General features: G+C 33.4%; 1 protein-coding gene across 7 annotated transcripts in view; it reads right to left on the reverse strand.

The window, feature by feature from the left end:
- The window catches only part of LOC111510822 (uncharacterized), a 326,252-nt gene that overhangs the window by 119,505 nt on the left and 184,163 nt on the right, over positions 1-22,584 (reverse strand). Inside the window, exon 5 of one of the 7 annotated variants that reach the window (XM_074172255.1) lies at positions 1,411-2,654. The exons of the other annotated variants lie outside the window; for them this stretch is intronic. Within the exon in view, the coding sequence (XP_074028356.1) occupies positions 1,445-2,654 (1,210 nt within the window). The 3' untranslated portion in view covers positions 1,411-1,444. Of the gene's footprint in view, positions 1-1,410; positions 2,655-22,584 lie in introns of those variants that run through there. 7 annotated transcript variants of the gene reach the window in all.

Raw genomic sequence — 22,584 nt, forward strand, 5'->3', positions numbered from 1 at the left:
TTTGGTCAAAACAACACCGTGATCATGCTACAGCCACAGTATTCACCAGATTCACCCCCTGCGACTATTTTCTGTTTCCTAGATTGAAGAGATGTCAGGAACATACCAAAAAGTGTATTTCAAAACTCTTTCGAGGATTGGAAAAAACGCTGGAACAAGTGTATTATATCTGACAGAAACTAATTTGAAAGGAATAAAATAGGAATTGATGAATAATAGTTTTCGACTTGTTTGAAATACCTTAGTCGTCATGATTATGCATGGTCCTGACACTTGATACAGGATTCTTTACGACTCTAAAATCTTCGTGACTATAAATCATTCGAGTAAGTGTGCTTGAAAGCTCGGTTTAAAAAATTAGGTTCTTATGGCTCATTCCTTCAAATTTTTTTTGGGAATCACCTACAAGTTTAAAGTAATATCGTAATTACCAGAAAACTGAAGGAGCCTCCAAATTTTATCGAAATACATCGACAAAAATCAAGTAGTATTGAATTGATACCCTAATTGAAAATATTAAAAAGTGTACAAAAAGTAAGTGGGCATACTTGAAGACTGGCTATAAATCAAATTATCTAAAAGAACAATTTCTTCAGGCCAGTCTCAACTTACTTACGCTATAGATTAATGCACTGCCATCTGTCAGTACAGGATTCTTCACTGAAGTTATTCCTATTATATCTGACACCTGTCAGATATGATCCAACACCCTTCGTGGTATTAGCCAGGGGAGTAGTTGTTGTATCAGTAAATTACCCTACAGTCTAGGTAAGTTGCACCTAGCTTGAACGAATTGTTCTTGTAGATAATTTGATTTATAGCCAGTCTTCAAATATGCCCACTTACTTTATGTACATTTTCTTTTCTTATACGAGGAATTTGGGAAAATTCGGATATGCGGTTGGTTACCCCGTTCACAGGCAGATGGGGCGATGACAGCCTAGTTCGAGAAATGATACTACGAAGGAATTCGATTTTCAATTATGAGAAATCATCGACTTTATGTTGGCTTTATGTTGTATCGTCAACAGTATATGCAGGAATAACTTCAGTGAAAAATCCTGCACTGGCACCTGTCGGATATAATCCATCGCCCATCGTGGAATTAGCCAGGGAAGTAATTGTTTTCTGTCAGTCCATTAAGCTAGAGCGTAGGTAAGTTGAGACTGGCCTGAACGAATTGTTCTTGGGTTTAATATCACAAAGATCCAGGCGGGGAAAAATAAATTACATGAAATTTCACTTCTCAAATCTCAAGCATTTTTGTTTGCTCCTTGAAAAATAATAATTATTTGTTACTCTCAATAAAACATTATTCAGTGGTTAAAACCTAATTCACGATGAAAATGTCTAGGTATTTGATAAAATATGTGAGTTATAACAAGTGGGGTTGATTAACAAAACACTTCATGGCGATTCCAAACTTTATTATTCAATTTACTTTCTATCCTTTGTCTGTTTTTATACCATCATCGCTAGGACCTAGGCAGGTTCTGATGTGATTCCTACATGCGGATTTCGCAATAAAACCTTTTCCACATATATCACAAACGTGTGGTTTCACTCCTTTATGACTCATAATGTGATACCTATATGGAGAACTTTGCTTGAAAGCCTTGCCGCAGAACTTGCAGACATAAGGCTTTTCACCAGTATGTATACGCATATGCTGACTCAAACCATATGTATAAGTGAATGCTTTGGAACATATTTCACACGGGTATCTTGTCTTTTCCTCGTGTGATCTCCGGTGCTTAATCAGTCGCTCATTGGTAGGAAAAGTTTTGCCACACAGATCACACAGTACAGGCACGAGGGTAGGATCGTGCTTCATCCGGTTGTGCTTCAATAAACTCGAAGGACCTTTATAAGAAACGTTACATTCTTTACATTCATACCTCTTGGACGATTTTTCGTTTGCAGGATTCAACTCGGAATTGATTTCGTTCACAGTATTGTTTGTATTGTGTAGTCGCATTTTATGAATTTTCAGTGATCTAGGTAAATCGAAACATTTACCGCAAACCTCGCACTGGTGGGGGAAAATTCCCTTGTGAGTGTTTTCGTGCCTTATAGCTCGAACTTTGGAATTGTAGCTCTTACCGCACTCCAGACAGTTGTATCTCTTGCAGTCCTCATGGTTTCTAATATGGTTTTCCACTTGATACTTAATTTTCAGGGTACGGTTGCAGATATGACAGAGAAAATCTTCACTGGAGCGATGAGTCTTGGAATGCAACGCATAACTTAAATTAGTTTTGAATGATTCGTTACAAAAGTGACAAGGAATTGGCTCTACTAATTCCATGATCTCTAAAGCCACTCTCCTAGGATATTTGAGCTCTCTTTTTTTTCTCTTTGGTACAATTTCATCATTTGACTTTGCAATTTTATTCTGTCTTTTTTTTCCAGAGTTAATTATTTTGGAAGTCGATATTTCGCTGTTCAATTGGTTTTTTTCACTTTTCTGAATCGGTATTTCATCTGCAAGCTCAGAAGGTTCATTTGATTGCTGTTTAAGTTTGCGAGGATATGAATTTCGGTTCTTTAGATTTTTATTCTGCCATTTTGAATATTTTGTGTGTCGATTATCTGGATTTCTTCGTATTTTAACTGCTACTTTTGGATTTTTTCCTGTATGCTCTGGGTGATTCCTAGAATGATAACAATTTGGTGAAGGAAAGAGCAATTTTATTGAATAAAACATGTAATATACCCATGCGCATTATTCAAATAGTTAACCTAAAACTGCTTCGGTTACGTACCTGAGGTGCTGAAAGTCATTTGAAAATCGAAAATTAACACCATATGTAAATATTACATTTGTTTATTGAGTACAAAAGTTTTAATAAATAAAATAAGTTAAGACAGGCCGATGAACATAACGGATATATTATATATACCTAGGCAAAGGACATTTTATTTAACAATTCTTCTTATAAACTACTCTTAAATAACTCGAGATTCATGTATCAATTTATTTCACACAAATACACTATTTTGTTAATACTTTTGTCTGACCCCATGCCATTTATCAATAGTTTGTATAAATGAATGCAGATATATATGATTAAAAAATTTATTAATTTAACCTTTGTCTATGAATCGTTACTGTAGAAAAATCGATTTTTTCTTCAGTTATGGTTTAGGTAAAATATTTGAAAAAATAGATTATATGCTCTCAACATTTAAGATATGAAAAAAGTTTCATATGTCATTTTTTTGGAATTTAATTAATTTCAATGATACTTCAGCATAAACATCGCAAAATTCAAAAGAGTTTGTAATAATTGAACTAACATACATTATATACATTATAAAATATATTTTATGATTTGTGAATCTATTGAAGATATATTCGTAAAAACCAATCTACCCAAAATGTTACGGAACTGTTGTTGCCTTTCAAATATTTAGGGTTACTCTGGAACTTTTGAAAATGCTATTTTGCTAAGACAATAATTAATATGGCAGACAATCGTCAAAATTGAACTGATAATTTCAAATTATTTAGTCAATTGAATAAATTTACTTTCATGAGTGTTCTTGTCGTAATAATTGTCCAGGTATTTCGCTTATTGGTAAGATTGATACTTTTTACCACAATTAGTACCAGATGATGAGAAATGTTATGATATTTCCAAATGTGAATTTTAAATGAAAATATATAGATCACTTCAATAATAATATTTTTTATTGTTTTTTTCGTATACTTTCTATCAAATTATAAAGGGTTTATGCACATTTCTTCAGAAAGTATTTATAATCCTTCAGTGACTTCTACTAATGTTTGCACATCAAACGTGAAGTAAACAATTGTGATGACGACTCCTCATTCAAAGACGCCATTTACCTGATTAACAGAAAACGTAAACCACCTCTATGAAATATGACTAAAATACTAGGCCAGGGCTTAGTGCCTCTCATGAAAACAGCAATAAGCCGTTGAAGCCAAAATATTGCTTTGAACTTATACTTGGTTTTAACTTGAGATTTGAAAGTTTTTTGTAGAATTCAGGTATTTATAAATTCAGAACTTCGGAGGATTAACTTGGATTTCTCCTAGACCTTGATTGTGATAATCAGTATTTCTATTTCAGATCTGCTATTATAGAAAAAAAGCTGTTCTTAGTAAATTGGAGATAAGTGGTTTGTCTACAAAGCTTCGGAAATTACTTTCATAATGAATAACTTTTGAAAAATCTGAAGAAAATGTTATGTTGTTGAGAAAATAGATTATACTTGAAAATTATTGGTAATAATACATCGAAAGTGTGCAATCAAAGTTCTACCAAACTCCTCCCAAATGTGTCAAAATAAGTATGGCATTATTTTAAGACTATAACTACAATAAATATATTATTTTATAATTGTTTATGTTATATAATTACCTCACGTGAAAATCTGTCAGTCATAGAATTTCAAAAGTGTATTTCTCACAATGTACAAATCATTTTTGAAAAACGTAGAAAAACTTTGTCATAGAATGCACCGAGGTCTACAAAAATGTGTAATTTTTCTATATCTCTCTTATGATATTTCAAAAACATTTGATAGACTTTACAAATTAGTGAAAATATAAATAAAAATTTAAGAGATCTTGTGAGTATCAATAACATTGTTAGTTATGTCACTTTAGAAAAAGCATCTATCATTGCGAATTATAAAGGAAATATTAATTTGAAAATTTCATAGAATTCATCAACGTGAACAAAAATGAAGGTGAACAAATTAGGTTTTACGACACTTTTGATATTTTAAGTAGTTTTCAAGTTTAGTCCATTTGAATTGTTGTCACATTCAAACTATTTAAGATTCTTCAGTGAATGAAAAAAACCGCTATCGAAGAAAGATTGACAAAAATGAAGATGAATAAAATTCATCCTATAAATATTTTTATACGGATTGTCAGGTTTTTCCGGAATTTTCCAATAATTCCAGAAAAATCATAGAAAACAGAAAAAGTTAAACACCTACATAATAGCGAGAAAAGTTAAGTAGTTCGAAATTCCATTTGTTTCAGATTCATCTAAAAATAAAAAAAAATCGACTGTTAAAATTCACGTTCATTCCAAATTCTACTGCGATATTCTGTTGGAACGTCAGAGTTTTTCATACAATGTGGGAAAACACTTTAAAACGCATTACTGCGGTGTTAGTTTTCTCATTACAATACTTTTGATGTAGTAAATTATTATTATTCATTATCAGGTATATGAAACTGCAAAGTTCTAATTTTATAGATATAAACCAATAACATAAAGTTTCTAACTTGTTCGAAAAATTAATATTATTAATGAAGCAACAGCTTTGGGGCAGTAAATGATAATTTTGATACGATATACAAACAACCAACTGAAAAATCATCAGATTCGTAGAAATAACTATATGACAGCTGTAGTTGCCTTTTGAGCTATTATCTGAAAATAAACATCAAAGGGTAACAAAGTGGTGATACGATTATAAAAAACGAATATTAACATCAACACCACAAATGAACTTAAAGTACATCAATCATAGATGGAACTTACCTAAAATCATGGATTTCTAATATTTCATTTAGGTACATTTGAGGTATTTTCAGAGATATACTGAATTGACAATTCAAACGTGAATAAAAAAACGAGCAGGTTATTACTTGATAGGGAATAAAGTGATTTATTGCTGTCCCGTATGTACGTATTGGATACGTTGCAGTTTCTATATGATTTTGAATGACGTTTATTTGTGAATGCATTACAAACTGGAAATTTTGTAGAAACTTTTTTTGAACCAACTCGACAACTAATACAAACTAGTAGAGATAATTTTTTTTTCAAAATTCAATTGAGATAATCTCACAATAAAGTGTGTTTCTTGAATATTAGGTAAAGTTGTCTACCGACAGATAATTAACCGATATTATACTATTTCGGAATGCTGATTGACTCAAATTCCAAAATTAATGAAAAATGAGAAACAAAACTTTCTATATTTTTTTCCCGCTTTTATTGGTAACTAATGTTGTCCTATAAGGACATTTTCAAACAATGTCCATTAGGACGCAACTGCAGTAACAAATTAGTTACGAATAAAAGTGATAAAAACATTTAGAAAGTTTTATTTCTCGTTTTTCATGATGTTTCTCATTCCACGCTCTCATCCATCAATTTATCCAAAATTGATATTTTAAGTACTAAGAGACTTTGCACCCTGCTGTCTCCAGCCAAAATATCAATTCGGTATATCTTTGAAAATACTTGACAAAAGGTTTGGTATATACGAAATTTTAAAAATAATGAACAACAGATGACTGTTTTTATCAGAATGTATGAGAAGAGTTATACTTTATAACAACTTTTGACGTGACTATTCATGGCAGCCCGGGAAATAAACCCCTTGCCGCAAAGCGGACAAATATACGGTTTTTCCCCGGTGTGAGTTTTAATGTGGTACCTATATGGCGATCTATGGCCGAATGTTTTCCCACAGTATTTGCAAATGTAAGGCTTCTCACCGGTATGCACTCTAGTATGTTCGATCAAGAGATCTTTCATCGCGAATTTTTTCGAACAAACCATGCAGTCGTACGGCTTATCCCCGCTATGAACTCTCAAGTGGTACTTAAGCCTCCCTTTGCACGATATCTTCTTACCGCAAATTTCGCAAATCACCGACATGTCAATCTTTATATTGTGGTGTTTTTTATTCTTATGACTCGTTAACCCCGGCAGCGATTCGAACTTCTTGTCACAAAATTCGCAATCAAATTTGACTTTGGGTTTGCCTGTGAGCAACTGATAGTGGGAATTTCGTCGATGTGAAGCGAGCCTTCTGGAATACATGAAATGTTTCCCGCAAATTTCGCACTGAAAGGGTCTCTCCCCAGTGTGATAGTACTTGTGCTCTTCTGCGTGAGTACCGCATCTGAAAGCCTTGTGGCAGATTTCACATTTGTGTTTTGCTGAGCCGTCGTGTATTCTGACGTGCGTTTCGAAACGATATTTGCATGTGTTCCGGAAGTTACACAGATGGCAGGAGTACTTCGATTCATTGCTATGGTCTATTGAGTGCATGGCAAATTCAAGGTTAGTATCAAATAATTTGCCACAATACTTGCATTCCAGAGGTTCCTCTAGTTTTATTGGTTCTGGAGGCGGAGATGTTCTTCTTGACTTTCGCTGGGGTTTCTTCCTAGGGATTTGAGTTTTGGGTTTGGTGGTTAAATTTTTTTGTTTATCACTACTTCTCTTCTTCGGTTTGCTAAAAAAAATATTGGTCAGATACGAAATATAACAAATCACTTGGACACCTCAAATGATTGACATAAATCCGGAATCATGATATGAACATCGTTTTCAGTAAAGATTGGTTTCAGTGTAGAAAATGAGTTTTATTTCGAGAAGGAAAGTGTGAAGTTGAAAGTTACATAATATCACGAAATAATAATAATTATAAAGACATATTTTGTTGTCACAACTGCATTTACTGTTACTGAGAAGAAGCTTCTACTCAATTTAAGTCAGTGGAAGTTGGTAAAACATGTCATGTAAATAGTAATTTTATCTCTGAGTAAGGACTAACATTCAACTCAGATTCATTTCCTGCATGATCCAGGAGGTATAATGTAGTTCAAAGAAGAATCGAATATTCAGAAACAATGTTTTGACTGAACAGTAGTTTAAAAGTTGGATGATATTGATTGAGAACTATTTTATCGAATTTGCAATAACTAATCTTTCATAAAACAGTTCTCCTGTTCTTTAAATAATGAAGTTCTTTCATTGTTCAAGCCGAAAAGTCCACCATAATAAACAAAAAGTCACTTAATACCATAAATATGCAGCGTGAACTTAAATATGAATGTGGAAACATAGCCTGATACCGTGTTTTATATAATCACATAACAATGTTTTTTTGTATTGTAGCAGTGTCACATGGTAGACAAATATTTGATCTAATGAAGAGCTACGAAATATATTTTTTCAGATTGTGGAAGGTAACAATTACCTAAAAAAAAGGTCCTCCACAAAAAATGACTTTCGTCGAATATCAACTTTTTATATCATCATATAATATATAATACAACCTACCTTTTCTGTAAACTTTTGAGTCGGAGTTTTTAAGATAAATCATCTGGTTTCAAAGTATAAAAATAGGAAATTCTTGAAAAGTAAGTATTGAGTCTGACGAATGATACTTTTCCATGCATTAAAACTAAAAATATTCTCGATTCTTTGGTTTAATCACCCTATTGTGATTTACTGAGTTTTCCTGGATACAAAACGAGATATAGAGTGTCATGAAGTGGGAACGGTAGAATCCAAATGGCACAACTTTCGTCACATTGATAATATATTAGAAATATCATATGTTACACGGAAGTTTATCATGATATTTTAATGAAAATATGGTTTTCCAAAGCAACTTTATCATGCAACTATCACATATTCAGTGTCACACTTTTTTGACATATTATTATTACACTATTTTCAACTGTATATTTTTGTTGCAATTTGCAAATCGCTGATGTGTGTGTGTGCATATGTACATATATTCGTGAATCCAAAACATGCTTATTTTGAATAAGATTTCACAGACTATTCAATTAGAATAATTCTGTTGATACAATATAAAAATTATGATCAAAACTATATAAATATTCAGTTAATTCTATATTGTATAACTCCACACGTTCATAGTTCAATTTAATTTTCTAGACGATACGTATATATTTCGCACATATTCAGTAGAGACTTGGATAAACAAAAATCATCATCGTACCATTTTGAGGAGCTTTCTTTCAATATATAGTGTTGAATTAAAGCGAGTCGAATAATAAAAACTGCTTTAAAAAATATGTAGATCATGAAGAGATTATATACTATCTGAAACAACTGATTTTTCTTACTGATAATAAATAAAACAAAAATCACATACTCTTTCTCATTTTATTACAAATCATTTCAATATGAAATGAAAACAAATATCATACATGGTAACGCAATGTAATCCAATCAATCGCTTCTGATTTCAGAGTGGATTCTACAGTTTTGGAGAAAAACTGTCTTTTCAATCCTCATCAATGGGTACGATCCACTCAAATTCTTGTAAATAATTTGCACAGCTTCATAAATGAATTGCGTTACTTCAATCCTACACATATGAGTTGGATTGGAAAAAATATAAGGAGACATTAATTTTTAGGAAAATTCCCTTATGACTTTCTATTTCTACATTAATCTATTACCATACCCGAATATCCCAAAAACCATTGGTAGCGACGTGTAACTTTTGGCCAATTACTTTCGAAAACAGCTAGTAATTTTATTATTATTCAGATGAAGAAAACACTACACAGGGTTCACTTTTTCATTGCAATTATTTGATGATTATTTTCTTCTTCAGAGCCATGATGAGTATGATATCAAAAATATAATTGTGCCACAGAAATTCAAACGGTTGATACTCTAAAAAAGTTCACTACCACACATCTTTATATTCAGTTACTCCAAATGTATCCAACAATAATTAATTCAAATAAAAATATTTCAGAATAAGAATTTATATTGAAGTTTTAGAAAACATGTTATTTCAAAACAATATTCAATAAGTGTTTAAGTTGGTTGCGACAGTCTCAATTTAAACAACATATTTGATTAATTCCAAAGTACGGTGCTCAACCTGGTTTTTAAAATAAGAGTTTATTATTCGAGGTTTTGTTTTCCTTTTTAAGTACCTACTCATTCGCTCTTAATAATCTGTTATTCATAATTATTTTTCAATGTTTTTATGAAGTGTTTGCGAATCGTTTGTTGCTGGTATATGAATTTTGTATTAAACCCTTTATTTGACTTTTCCATACAGCAGGTACTGTCTCCAGGAAAAAAAAATTATATTCTATTCTATTTGATTCCATTCTATTCTATTTTTCTATAGATTAGGAGGAAAAGTTTCATTATGTCCTGAGGGGTTGAAATTGAAAATGGGATTATCAATATTTGTAATATTCTAACACCATTGACGATCTACCTAGTTATTGCTTTCGATATTTCTGAAGAAAAAATGATACGCCTATAGATTATTCTCAAATGAAATTCATATTTGAACTCTTTGTTGAATTTGGAATGGAAAATTCCTCTTAAGTTTCTGTCCTACGATACGTCGTTTTTGAGTAACAAAATAAAAACCCTTGTATTGTCCGAGAAATCATTAAAACATTTTATTGTAGTAAATTTGATACTTCTTCTGTTTAAATTAGTAAGGCAATGACATTTAATAAAGCTGCACATTTTTCGATACAGGAAGGTTTCTCTAACTCAACAGTGGCCTTCAGTCGGCCATTATATTGAAATTTTCTATCGGTATGGTGAAAGTTAGTTCCCAAATGAAAATTATTCTTGAATTCCCTGTTCAATTCCAAAACATAGAGGTCTCTTTGAGTTTTTTGTGACGAACCATTTTTGAGTGAAAGAAACGTTAACAAAAGAAACAAGAATTATCTATGAGCACATTACAACATAACATAACATAAACACAACTAACGTTGAACGATTGTAACAAAAATTGTTGAGAAAATATCTCAATACGCTCCTGCTCTCTTTCCTATGGAATTTCATACTCCTTTAAAATCCCAAGCATATTTGTCTTGATTCCACTTCAGTTTCAATGGGGCTTGTGTACACTAGCATCTTAGGATGTCCCCAGAAAACGAAATCGAAGTTTTTGGGGATTGGAGATCTTGGTGGCAATTTTTGAGGCCCACCGCGGCAAGTCCAATGATTTGGGTTAACAGTTTTCAAATAATTGCAAACCATCACACTTAAATGTGCTGGTGTACCATCATGCATATACCACATTACATTCCTTGTTACCAAGGGTATACTTTCGAGTAGCAGCGGCAGTTGTTGAAGGACGTTGAGGTAAGACTGGCGGTCAAGTCGCCAAGGCAAAAGGAATGGTACAATAAAGTGATTACCAATAGTTCCTATCCATACGTTAACCGAAAATTGACGTTGGAAATGGGTTTCTGTTATTGCATAGGGATTTTTCCGCCTATTAATGATTGTGAATGGTATTTCTTCAAAAATTCTCTTCATCCATGAACATTGTGCGATTCAAATTGCGGATTTTGCATATTTTGAAGATACCGCTGTCAAAAGGTAACGCGCCTTTGAAAATTTCTGTAACGCCTGAACTCTTGAAAAATGGTAAAGAATATTGTCTAGTGATCTTTCCCGTACTTGCTTCAAGATGTTCTTCGATTCCATGTAGCACCGCTTCCTCAATTTCAACTGTTCTTTCACTCTGAGGTTTCCCTTCAGATGTCCCTTTTTGGACAGTACCAGTTTTCACAAGACGAAGATGAAGGTTAGAAAAGGTTCTACTTTCTGGCAGAGCACGATTTGGATATCTTTAGATAAATACGTCTAGCTTGCCCTCCATTACAGCTGGGCTATACACGTAATGCATATCTGCCAATTTCAAATTCGAATAATTCACCATTATTAAATTGTTTCAAACTGTGATAATTTGGAAGGTCCTAGGTAACAGTCATCACACCACTCTCCTCAGCAATATACGATATTGATCAGATAAAAAATAATAAAATTCGTTGGGCGTAGTATCTACAATCAATTATTTTTTTATATGATCAATACCGTAGATTGCTGAGGTGAGTGGTGTGATGCCTGTTACCTAGGACCTTCCGAATTATTTTTTTGTTTTCAGTACATTATCTTCATCATTATAATCTTTTTTTTTCAGTGAAACCGTTCAAGATGTTTTTTTACTTATTTTGTTTTCAAGTTTTTAGTTTCTTATTTTGTTACCCAATTATTCTCATTCTGTTAGTTCATTTACTGCCTCAGTATTACAAGGTAATATGTAATCCGCCATTTTGTAGCTGCGGCCATTTCGAATTTATATATTTTTCAAACTGTACTACCATTCTACTAGTCAAGCATGTCATTTGATACCCATATCGAGGTAGTGTACTCTGTTCACCTAGCCAATCCCTGTTTACAAAACTTCAACACCTGTTTCACTACACAATATTGAATATTGAAGTAACACTTTATTGTGAAATTTCCATCAAATCGTTTATTGTATAGTAAAAAACTGTTTAGTGAAAATCTCACAAAAATATTTTACATAGATACATTATCCTGGAGTATAGGTGCATCAAAAACTATAATATTTTGGAAATGTGAATTGTTGTTACTTTTTGATAATCTGATACTTGTGTTATTTGCAGTAAACAGCAACTCATCTACGAGATAGGTTGTTTTCCATAAATGAAATTCAGACATATGTTTTTATTTTCAACAACAGAATAAATTAATTAAAACAGTGCATAAAACGCAAGATAAAAATAAGTAGAATATTTTGCAATATGACTCCCGTGATACCATTCAAATACATATCCTGAAATATAATTATTACATGGGCAACCATCACAAGATACTTCTTCTAGTATTCCCACACCTCAAGGAGCCTCAGTTTTATAGTTGAGAATATAAGGAAACGGCAACTGAGCAGCTAAGCACACTTTGATATGGTTCTCAAACTCGTCTTTCACCCTAAAAACTAATCCACAAACGGTGCAGGTGTTGCCAAATCTGTCAGCATTATGTGTCCGCTCGTGAGTTTTGAGAGGAGTTCTCTGAGCAAAACCCTTCCCGCAAATTTTGCAAACATAGGGTTTCTCTCCAGTATGCGTACGAATATGTTCGATGAGTTGGTCCTTTTTAGAGAAACTCTTCGGGCACACGTGACATGCGTGCGGCTTATAACCAGTATGGGTTCGCAAGTGGAACTTGAGTTTTTCCTTGCTGGAGAGCCTCTTTCCGCAGATCTCACAGATCACAGACAAGTCTATCTCGTTGAATTTGTGCTTCTTGATGTTGTGTCTTCTCAATCCACTGGCGGACTCGTAATGCTTGTTACAAGCGGCGCAATCGAACTTCACTAAAGGTTTCCCAGTGAGAATCTCGTAGTGAGACGTTCTGCGGTGTGAGGACAGATGCCAGGAGAACATGAAGTGTTTCCCGCAAATTTCGCATTGGAACGGTTTTTCACCGGTGTGGAAATTCTTGTGCTCGATGGCATGCGTACTTATGGTGAATGCCTTGTTGCAAATCTCACATTTGTGTTTGGTGGTACCCTCGTGGGTCCTCACGTGCATTTCCACGTGGTACTTGGAACCATTGCGGTAATTGCACATGTGACAAGAGTACTTTCCGTCATCACTGTGACTCAATGAATGAAAAGCGAAATCAACGTTATTTGTATAAGAGGCGCTGCAAACTTCACATTGAATCGGTTCCTCTAATTCAATGGGAGGGGGATGAGTTAACACGATTTTCTTTGGACTATCACTTTTTCGCCTAGATTTTCTTTCTTTCTTCGACTTGAATAAACTGTCGGTTTTATCTTTCGATGCGTTCTTTACGGTTCCTTTTCTTCCTTTCTTGGGTTTTAGTTGGGATTTCGTGGATTCCTTCATCATTGTTTTGTTATCCTCATGTTTAATAACTCTGAAACAAAAAATGAATCATTAGACGAAGATTTATTTGGATGAATAGGATTCATTGTATACTTACCTAGGTAGCGAAACTGAAACGCATGTATACGATTAAATGAATATTTATTTTTTTTCAATTGCACATGAAATGATTTGACATGAAATTGATAATTCAATTATATAATATCATTGACAAATTCAGTACGTATTTTTCTAATACAGAATGTCTTATTCTATTGTGTATACAGTGCATTTCTTTACTGTACCCCCCCCATTTTATTTTTTGAACGGGTCAACTGAAAAAATTGACATTTGGGATAATGATATTAACGCATGAATACTTTATTTTGAAGTGAAATTGACAGATAGAAATTTCAAGATGGCGACTGGGTGCCATCTGGGAAAAATTAAATGGAAAGGGGGGCCTTGCTCCTGATGAATACTTCACAACCGTAGAATATGAAGTCAATATCTTCACCTACTACAAAATGACGGAACATTTAATAATTTTCTGAAGACAAAAACATTAACATCCATATTTCTAGAAATATTCCTTTTTATCTGCCATATGGCAATTCCAACAACCCGATAAGGTTTGTTAAGTTATTTTCTGTTGATAAAAACGACAAAAAATGTCAATACGACAATGAACATCATTATTCAGTTAGAATATTCTCATTTAGTTTTCGGTTTTACTAGTAGAAAGGTACCAAGTCAACAATCTCTAAAATGATCAATTCTCGTCCATTGAAAGAAAAAATTTAAGCGATTTTCATTTAAGGTGTGACGCGTAACTTTCACGAGACCGAAAGGATTTTCAATGAACGTTTTCCTAATCGTTTCATCCGTCCATTCCGGAAGAACAGCAAGGGCAAATAATTGGTGAGATGGTAGTAAACCCTGAACAGTCTACTTATTCCGTCGCGAATGTTTGTGAGGTGTCTCCTCCTACTGTGTGGAGACTTTTGAAGAGGAATACATCCATACAAGAGTAAAATGGTACACCAATTAACTGAAGATGACCTTGATCGAAGAACAGAATTCTGCGAAATCATGACGGAAACCATTCCAAGGCATCCTACCTATCTCCACAATATTTGTTTTAGTGACGAATGTACATTTTTTCAAACGGCAATGTTCCCAGATGAAATTACCGTTATTGGAGTGACACAAACCCTCACGTTTTCCGGGAAACACGTACCCACTATTCAGAAAAAATTAACGTTTGGGCAGGAATAATGGGAAACCATATTGTAGAACCTCTATTCATTGATCAGAATTCAACAGGGGAACTGTACTTGAATATGCTAGAAACTACTGATGACCCTCTCATCATTGAAATCCTCGAAGGGATATGGATATTGTTTTCCAACAAGATGGAGCACCACCACATTACTCCAGACAAGTAAGGAACTATTTGGATACTACTTTTCCAGGTCGAGGTCCTACAGAATGGCCAGCCCGCTCGCCAGATTTTACACCTTTGGACTTTTTTATGGGGCTATTTGTAGCAAAAGGTGTACGAAAGTGAACCTGCTTCAATATTGGATATACAGCAGAGAATAATAAATATTTGTAGAGATATTGACGTTACTATGTTCGAAAATGTTCGGCGTGAAATATCGGATGAGCTGTTCATATGTCAAGAAGTTCAAGGCAACTGTTTCGAGCATTTTCTGAACTGACCTCAAGCTTATTACATCATATTATGTAGTTAAATGTCAATGTATTCAGACAAGTATTAAAAGTTCCGCAAATTGGTAGTAGTTGAAGATATTGACATTATATTCTAGGGTTGTGAAGCATTAGTCAGGAGCTTCAAAAAGATGTGTCACAAGACCCCCTTTTCCATTAAATGTTTTTCCCAGATGGCGCCAGTCGCCATCTTGAAAATTTCATCTGCCAATTTCACTTCAAAATAAAGTATTCATGCATTAATTTCATTATCCCAAATTTCGATTTTTTGAGTTGACCCTTCAAAAAATAAAAGGGGGGAACATTAAAGAAATGCGCGGTATAAATCAAATGTATCCACAATAAATGTATAAACAAAAATGCCAAATTCTGTATCCTTCAAATTAATTTTTATCAACAGTGAAAGACCGTACAGGCGGCATGTATTCTGAATATTTTTTAGAACGACATTTTATCAGAACGACACTATGGCTCATGTAGTTGCGGTACCTATTGCGTTATACATTTCAGAGATATACGAAATTGACATGTTCACTGAAAATTGTAAACACAGTATAGCAAGTACGTCTCTACAGCACAGCACTCGAAATATTCATTTTGGTATTTAGGTATATTGGCATCTCAAAATGTATCTCGTCAATGTTTCCTATTGTTGACACGATCAAAATTTTAGTTTGGAATATGTTTTCTCATAAATGTCATGCAAAATACAAAAGTTTATGTACAAATTGTCTTTTTCACGACTTTCTGTATTAGAATTCCAAAATACTTCTGAAATTACCTATTTCTAAAATTATATTTCGAACATTTTTCGAAAACTGTGGTAGAAATATCTACAGAAACGCCATTCCACCTGCATAGATTCATAATATAATTCAAAATCCAAAAACTATCTCAAAAAAAACATAATAAAATTCGAACAGAACTCAAAAACACTGAAATAACTGAAATATATCTTCTCACTTCTTCTGAAAAAATAATACTATTCCACCTACTATAGTAATAAAGTAAGTCTATAATAATCACATACATTGTTTATAACGAAATGGACTGAGTTATTTAACTCAAAGATAGTAAAGCTGAATAAATAAGTCGTAAAATAAAATTGAGACACACTGAATTGAATATTGAACCAGGATCCTAGTAAAATCCCATCTGATGGGACACCTTAAATTATATATAGTACGCGTGATTGTTTTATTAATTACACTTTACAATACTCATGCAAAACAAAATTTAGCTCTTACAGTGGAGTAAATGATTTGAAATACTTTGAAAATTGTGGTAACGGTGCAAGTGCAATAATTTACTGATTAGAACACTTTAAATATGGATTGGATTCAAACATTTCTGTAATAAACATTCAGCAGAATGTGAATACGACTATGAAATTTCGAATTTGCCATTCATCATAGATTTTGAATATTAACTGAATAAGATATGAACGCGACATAATTATTCTTCTGCAGATATAACTCAATATGCATATTTTTTTATGTCATCGGCATCGACTGCATTGGTCATTAGCCTCGTGTCCTGGGTAGGCAATATTAAAAACTCACCGAGCCACTTAGGGAGCATCATGGCTATTCGCAGTCCGTCAGCCATGTAACATTGCAGAATCATCCTAGCTTCAACTAGATATATTATATGAAAAATTATTTTCCAGTTTGTATTTACTTTTCATATAAAACAATAGGTTTTCAGTAGGATTGAAGAAGAAATACGTTAATAAAACAAAAATTATAGGTAAATGAATATTCATTCAGTCTATTTGGAAATGATTTGGTATAATAGTTGATTATCTTGCTGATTCTTCGTATTTTGATAATACAGTTGATAGTTGGAAATGTTTGGTTTAGTTTGCTTGAATTGTATTCAACTGTTAACTAATACAAAATCTAATAATCGAATAATTCAACGTAGTGGGGCGATGTACCAAATTATTAGGCATATAGTCCAGGTACATTATGGATAATCATGGGAAAATTTCAGTAGAAGTTTTATGAAGTGTTTCTAGATCAGGGATTATCACTGAATAATGAATACAAAATCAGATAAAATCGGCCCAAAAAAATATTTCAAAATGGCGGACTGAATACTGCTGATTTGAGATGAAAGTACATCAATGTCTTTTTTTTACGGAAATATATTGTCTTATTTTGACTGGAACAATGTTAGAGTTATGGTAGTTTATATAGAATTAGTAATAAACAGTAGGTTTTTATTGTTGCTAATTCTTATTTGACACCCCCTGAAGCAGAGGATATCAGCAAACTCTACAGTTCTCATGTTCACATTTCTTTGTTTTTCGTCACATTACGAGGTCCGTCATTTCGAAATGAATTTTTTATGTGTTTCCATGATCCGATTTTGGATATGTTATTCAACAATGATTTCTTACATAAAAACTATATTGCAAACTTTTTCAGGTTAAACAGTTTTTGCTATGGTTTGCTTGGACCAGCATTAAACCTACAATTCAAAACCCGTGGAACTAGAAAGAATTGTGAGTCCCACATTCGAATTGAACAAAATGATGAAGGTAAAAGAGTAAAAATGAAAATTTGAACCAAGTGAAATTTTTATTTGTTTTTAAATTTCACAATTTGATGTTCATTTCATTTTAACATTTCAAAGCACGTATTTTCCATATATCATGCAAAGGTAAGCTTTATTGAGATGGGTTGGAAAATTGAGCTCAGCTTGGATTATGAATGGGATGACCCGTTACTTGATGAAAATTAATAACATCCATGATAATAATCACACAATCTTCACAAACATTTTAATTTGTAGACGCATATCGCTGACACAGCTACTGTGTTAGCAAAACACATCTAGAAATTGAAATGTTTGTGATAATTGTGTAATTATTGTCATGGACTCAGCTTGAATGTTAATGTTATATTTGAGTCAAGCTTTGAAAAGCCCAACACGTCTGAAAATTGCTGAAATTCTTCAAGTAAATCATACACAATAGCAGAAGAATTCTATGTCAAAATCATAAATCGATTCAAGTAACAAACACACTGTCCAGTGAAAATCTCACAAAACTTCAATTTACCGTTCAAAAGTTCAATTTACCGGCCTACCAGCCTGGATTTTGATCTTACTAATCGTGACTACGGCCGTGTGAGTAACAAATAATATTTCTATTCAATGCTGTTATTTTTTGGACTGACTCCAATCAAAAAGGTTACACGAAACACGTGGCTAATGACCATAACAATCGATGCCCATAATAAAAAACAAGTAACTAGTAACAGACAAAATTTCATAATTCATGGTTTACCACAATTTTTGAATTACTTTCGCTTCATTTACTCCACTAACTTTCCTCAATACGTAGCGAACGGTACGAAACAATTTTTCATATGAGCTTCCAAAGACGTCTTGGAGATGAATCCATTTCCACAGATTCTACACAAATTAGGCCGTTCTCCAGTGTGAGTACGAACATGGAGTACAAGAGGCGTTCTTTGAGAGAACCCTCTGCCGCAGTGGGGACAAATATAGGGTTTCTCGCCAGTATGGACTCTCATGTGCTCTATCATTTGGTGCTTTTTGGCAAAGCATTTACCGCAAGCCTCGCAAGGGTAGGGTTTATCACCCGTGTGAGTGCGCATATGAAACTTTAATTTTTCCTTGGTGGAAATAGTTTTCCCGCAAACTTCGCAGATCACAGACAAGTCAACGTTGTGGTGGATTGTCATCTTGTGTCGCCTGAGTCCGAAAGCTGATTCGTAAAGCTTTTTGCAAATGTCGCAATCGTATTTCACTAGAGGACACCCTGTGAGGATTTCGTAGTGCGAAGTTCGCCTGTGTGAGGCCAGCTGCCTGGAAAACATGAAGTGTTTTCCGCAAATTTCGCACTGGAAAGGCTTTTCTCCGGAATGGAAAAACTTATGTTCCAGCGCGTAAGTGCTGATAGTGAAAGCTTTGTTGCAAATCTCGCATTTGAACTTCGTGGAGCCTTCGTGAGCTCTTACATGCATTTCAATACTATACTTTTTAGCGTTCCTGTAGTTGCTGCAAATATGGCAGGAGTATTTTCCATCCTCGCTGTGCTTGATAGAATGAAATGCGAAATCGACGTGATTGTAATAGGAATCTGAACAGTTATCGCAATGTATCGGTTCTTCAAGTTTGATTGGAGGTGGGTGGCTCACCACCATTCTCTTTGGATTGCTATTCTTCCGGCGAGCTTTTGGTTTCTTTTTGCTTGTGTATTGGTTGTCTTCAACTGATTTCTTCTTTCTACCGCGTTTCGGCTTTTGGAGTTCAAAGTCGCATCTAAAAAATTGAGCATTAGTGATTTTTATTGTGAGAGGAATAGTGCAACCTTGGTTAACTCGGACAGGAGTAATGACATATTATGTCGGCGTTTATCATGTTATATAACTCTCACCAATTATTGAAGGTGTAGCAATGTTCCTGCAATAATTTTTTCACTTTCTTCCTAACACACAAAAATATTGCATATTTTCATCATTTTGAGTGATTTGGCGTTCGCAGTTATTAGTTTTGTTAACACATTTCATCTGGGACGTTACAAATGCGGTTCTTTTCTTCAAAATAGAGTGATTTCAGGTTATATCTGAGTTTATTACATTGAATCATTAGAAAAAAAATCAAGTACTTGCTTGTTGATGAAAGTTGAACAGATTATATGTACAAAACAATCAGTATGAAAGGTATTAAAATACAAATGAATTAAAGTAAGCTTCATACAGTACAAACATTCATATAAAAACATTCAATTGTTAGCATGTTGTGAAGTATGATATTCAGTATCGCTAAACATACATATGTCTTTCATAATACATTTTTGCATTTTCTGTCAGTATTTCGAGTATAGTAAGAAATTCCTTGGGATAGAAATTCAATTACGCCTTGATGTATACACGGAAGAATTTTTTGAGAATTCGTCTGACGTCGTCTATTTGAACTTCATTATAGAGATAATGTTTTGTATACGTTATTTTTTTGTATATGATTTTCAGAATCCATTTTCAAATAACATGGATTCCATTTTCAGTGCTTAACAACGCCCCAACCTAGTACCATATGTTTCATACCTGAAAAAACTATAATACATGATTTTCCTACGGTTTTTCAGAAATTTGAGATTTGAATCCTATTTGTGAAGATCCTACATTATTTAAGCTAATCGCATGAATTGCAACCACCCTGATGGGATAGGAAAATCAACTTCGATATTTTTTTCCAGCTCTTTGGAAGTAAAGTTTCTTGGGCGTATATACTATGAACACTATCGATGTCTACTACTTGTTTACGGTCTCACAACTTTTCAAAATTTCATAAGTGTTTCGTCTAATTCCGTAAGTTTGAAGTTATTCCAGTAATTTTTCATGACATACCTACTGAGTCAAAGGCTTCAGAGAGGTCTAAAATTATGCTAATTATAGTAATTTTCCATTCAATGACTCATATATTATTGAGGTTACTTTATATACATAAAAATAAATATGGATGTTTGTTGGTTGGTTGGTTGGTAAGTGATAAACTTCTATATCGTTCAACCGACCGTGATGAAACTTGAAATATAAAGGTAATTTTCCATAGAGAACATTTATAGGCTATTATTTTTTCTGTAACTCGCCACTAGATGGCGCTGTAGAACAATTTTTGAAAGGACTGTTCTATAACGCTGCGCACGCCTAAGTTCGTTGATTCTGATTCTGTCAAACATTGGAACAGCAGCGATACAGCAACATAGTACTAGTCTACTATATAAAAATGGTTGTTTGTTGGTTGGTTGGTTGGTAAGTGATAAACTTCTACATCACTCAACCGATCATGACGAAACTTGACATGTTCAAGTAATTTTTCACAGAGAAGGTTTATAGGCTATCAATTTTTCTGTAACTCGCCACTAGATAGCGCTGTAGAACAATTTTTTGAAAGCACTGTTCTATAACGCTGCGCACGCCTAAGTTCGTTGATTCTGATTCCGTCAAAACATTGGAACAGTAGCGATACAGCAACATAGTACTAGTCTACTATATAAAAATGGATGTTTGTTGGTTGGTTGGTTGGTAAATGATAAACTTCTATATCGCTCAACCGATCGTGATGAAACTTGACATGTACAAGTAATTTTTCATAGAGAAGGTTTTTAGGCTATAAATTTTTCTGTAACTCGCCACTAGATGGCGCTGTAGAACAATTTTTTGAAAGCACTGTTCTATATCGCTGCGTACGCCTAAGTTCGTTGATTCTGATTCTGTCAAAACATTGGAACAGCAGTGATACAGCAACATTGTATTAGTATGATATAAATTGATTTGAAATCCCTGAAAGGGATCCGGCCATTAAAAGTTCGCATTGCCGAGCACAAGAAGCACACACAGCGAGGAGAAACCAGCAAATCAGGAATAGCAGAGTATGTTGATGTAATTGTTATTTTTCAGCTAATCTTTTTAAATTTTTAATTTTTTTATTTTTACAGGTTCTTTCAGGGATTTCAAATCAATTTATATCATATTAGGCAATGGAAGTCCGAACTAATGAAATGTGTTGATGGCGTTACTATTTGTTTTGGAATCTTTTTTGAACTTACAGCTTTTATATCAAATCATGACGATTTGCAGTCATATGGAACCTACAATGCTATTTTTTTGTTATTTTTCCAGCTATTTTTTTATAATTCGGTATCGGACATGACCACTAAGATACACTTATACATAAAAAAAAATTACCATCAAGTTTCGTAATTGAATATAACACCTAATATATTATTAATATTTAGAATCCAAGTTGAACGAAACCTGTAGTTAATATGTCAATTCTAATCATTTTTTTTATTCACGGACATTGGCATAATCCGATTTTTAAAGGGGTCTTGAGGAATGTGTTCATGAAAACTCTCCAAAAAATATGAAGAAGTTTTTACGGAACTTAACGTCATCCAGTATAAACGATAGTTCAAAAATATTTAGTACATGATCATTTGTTACTGCTACAAGGCGATAAAGACAGGAAATTAAGCTATAGCTATTGTGCATAATGATATTCTCCCATAAATCAATAGTAGTTTTCTCATTTTAATTTTATTAATGTTAAAAATTAGTTCAACATAAATACATTCAGTGACTAGCTGGCAATAAACAAACTTTCAGGATTCACTGCCACCTCAGTAAAAATTGAATGATTGAGAATCGACTATTGACCTGATCTTTTCTAGTCATCATATCTCCTGAAAATTCAGTAATTCAATTATTTTTGTAAATAATTCTGTTTGTTTATGTCATAGTTTCTGAGCGTTTTATCATTTATAAATACGATTATTTTTGTTCACTGAGGATACACTACAAAAACACACTTTTGTCTATTTTCCACGATATTTCTTTATTGTTGAC

This window comes from Leptinotarsa decemlineata, unplaced genomic scaffold (genome assembly GCF_025532065.1).
Source record: "Leptinotarsa decemlineata unplaced genomic scaffold, Ldec_3_MD MMD2_tig00000035_RagTag_RagTag, whole genome shotgun sequence".
Taxonomy (NCBI): domain Eukaryota; kingdom Metazoa; phylum Arthropoda; class Insecta; order Coleoptera; family Chrysomelidae; genus Leptinotarsa; species Leptinotarsa decemlineata.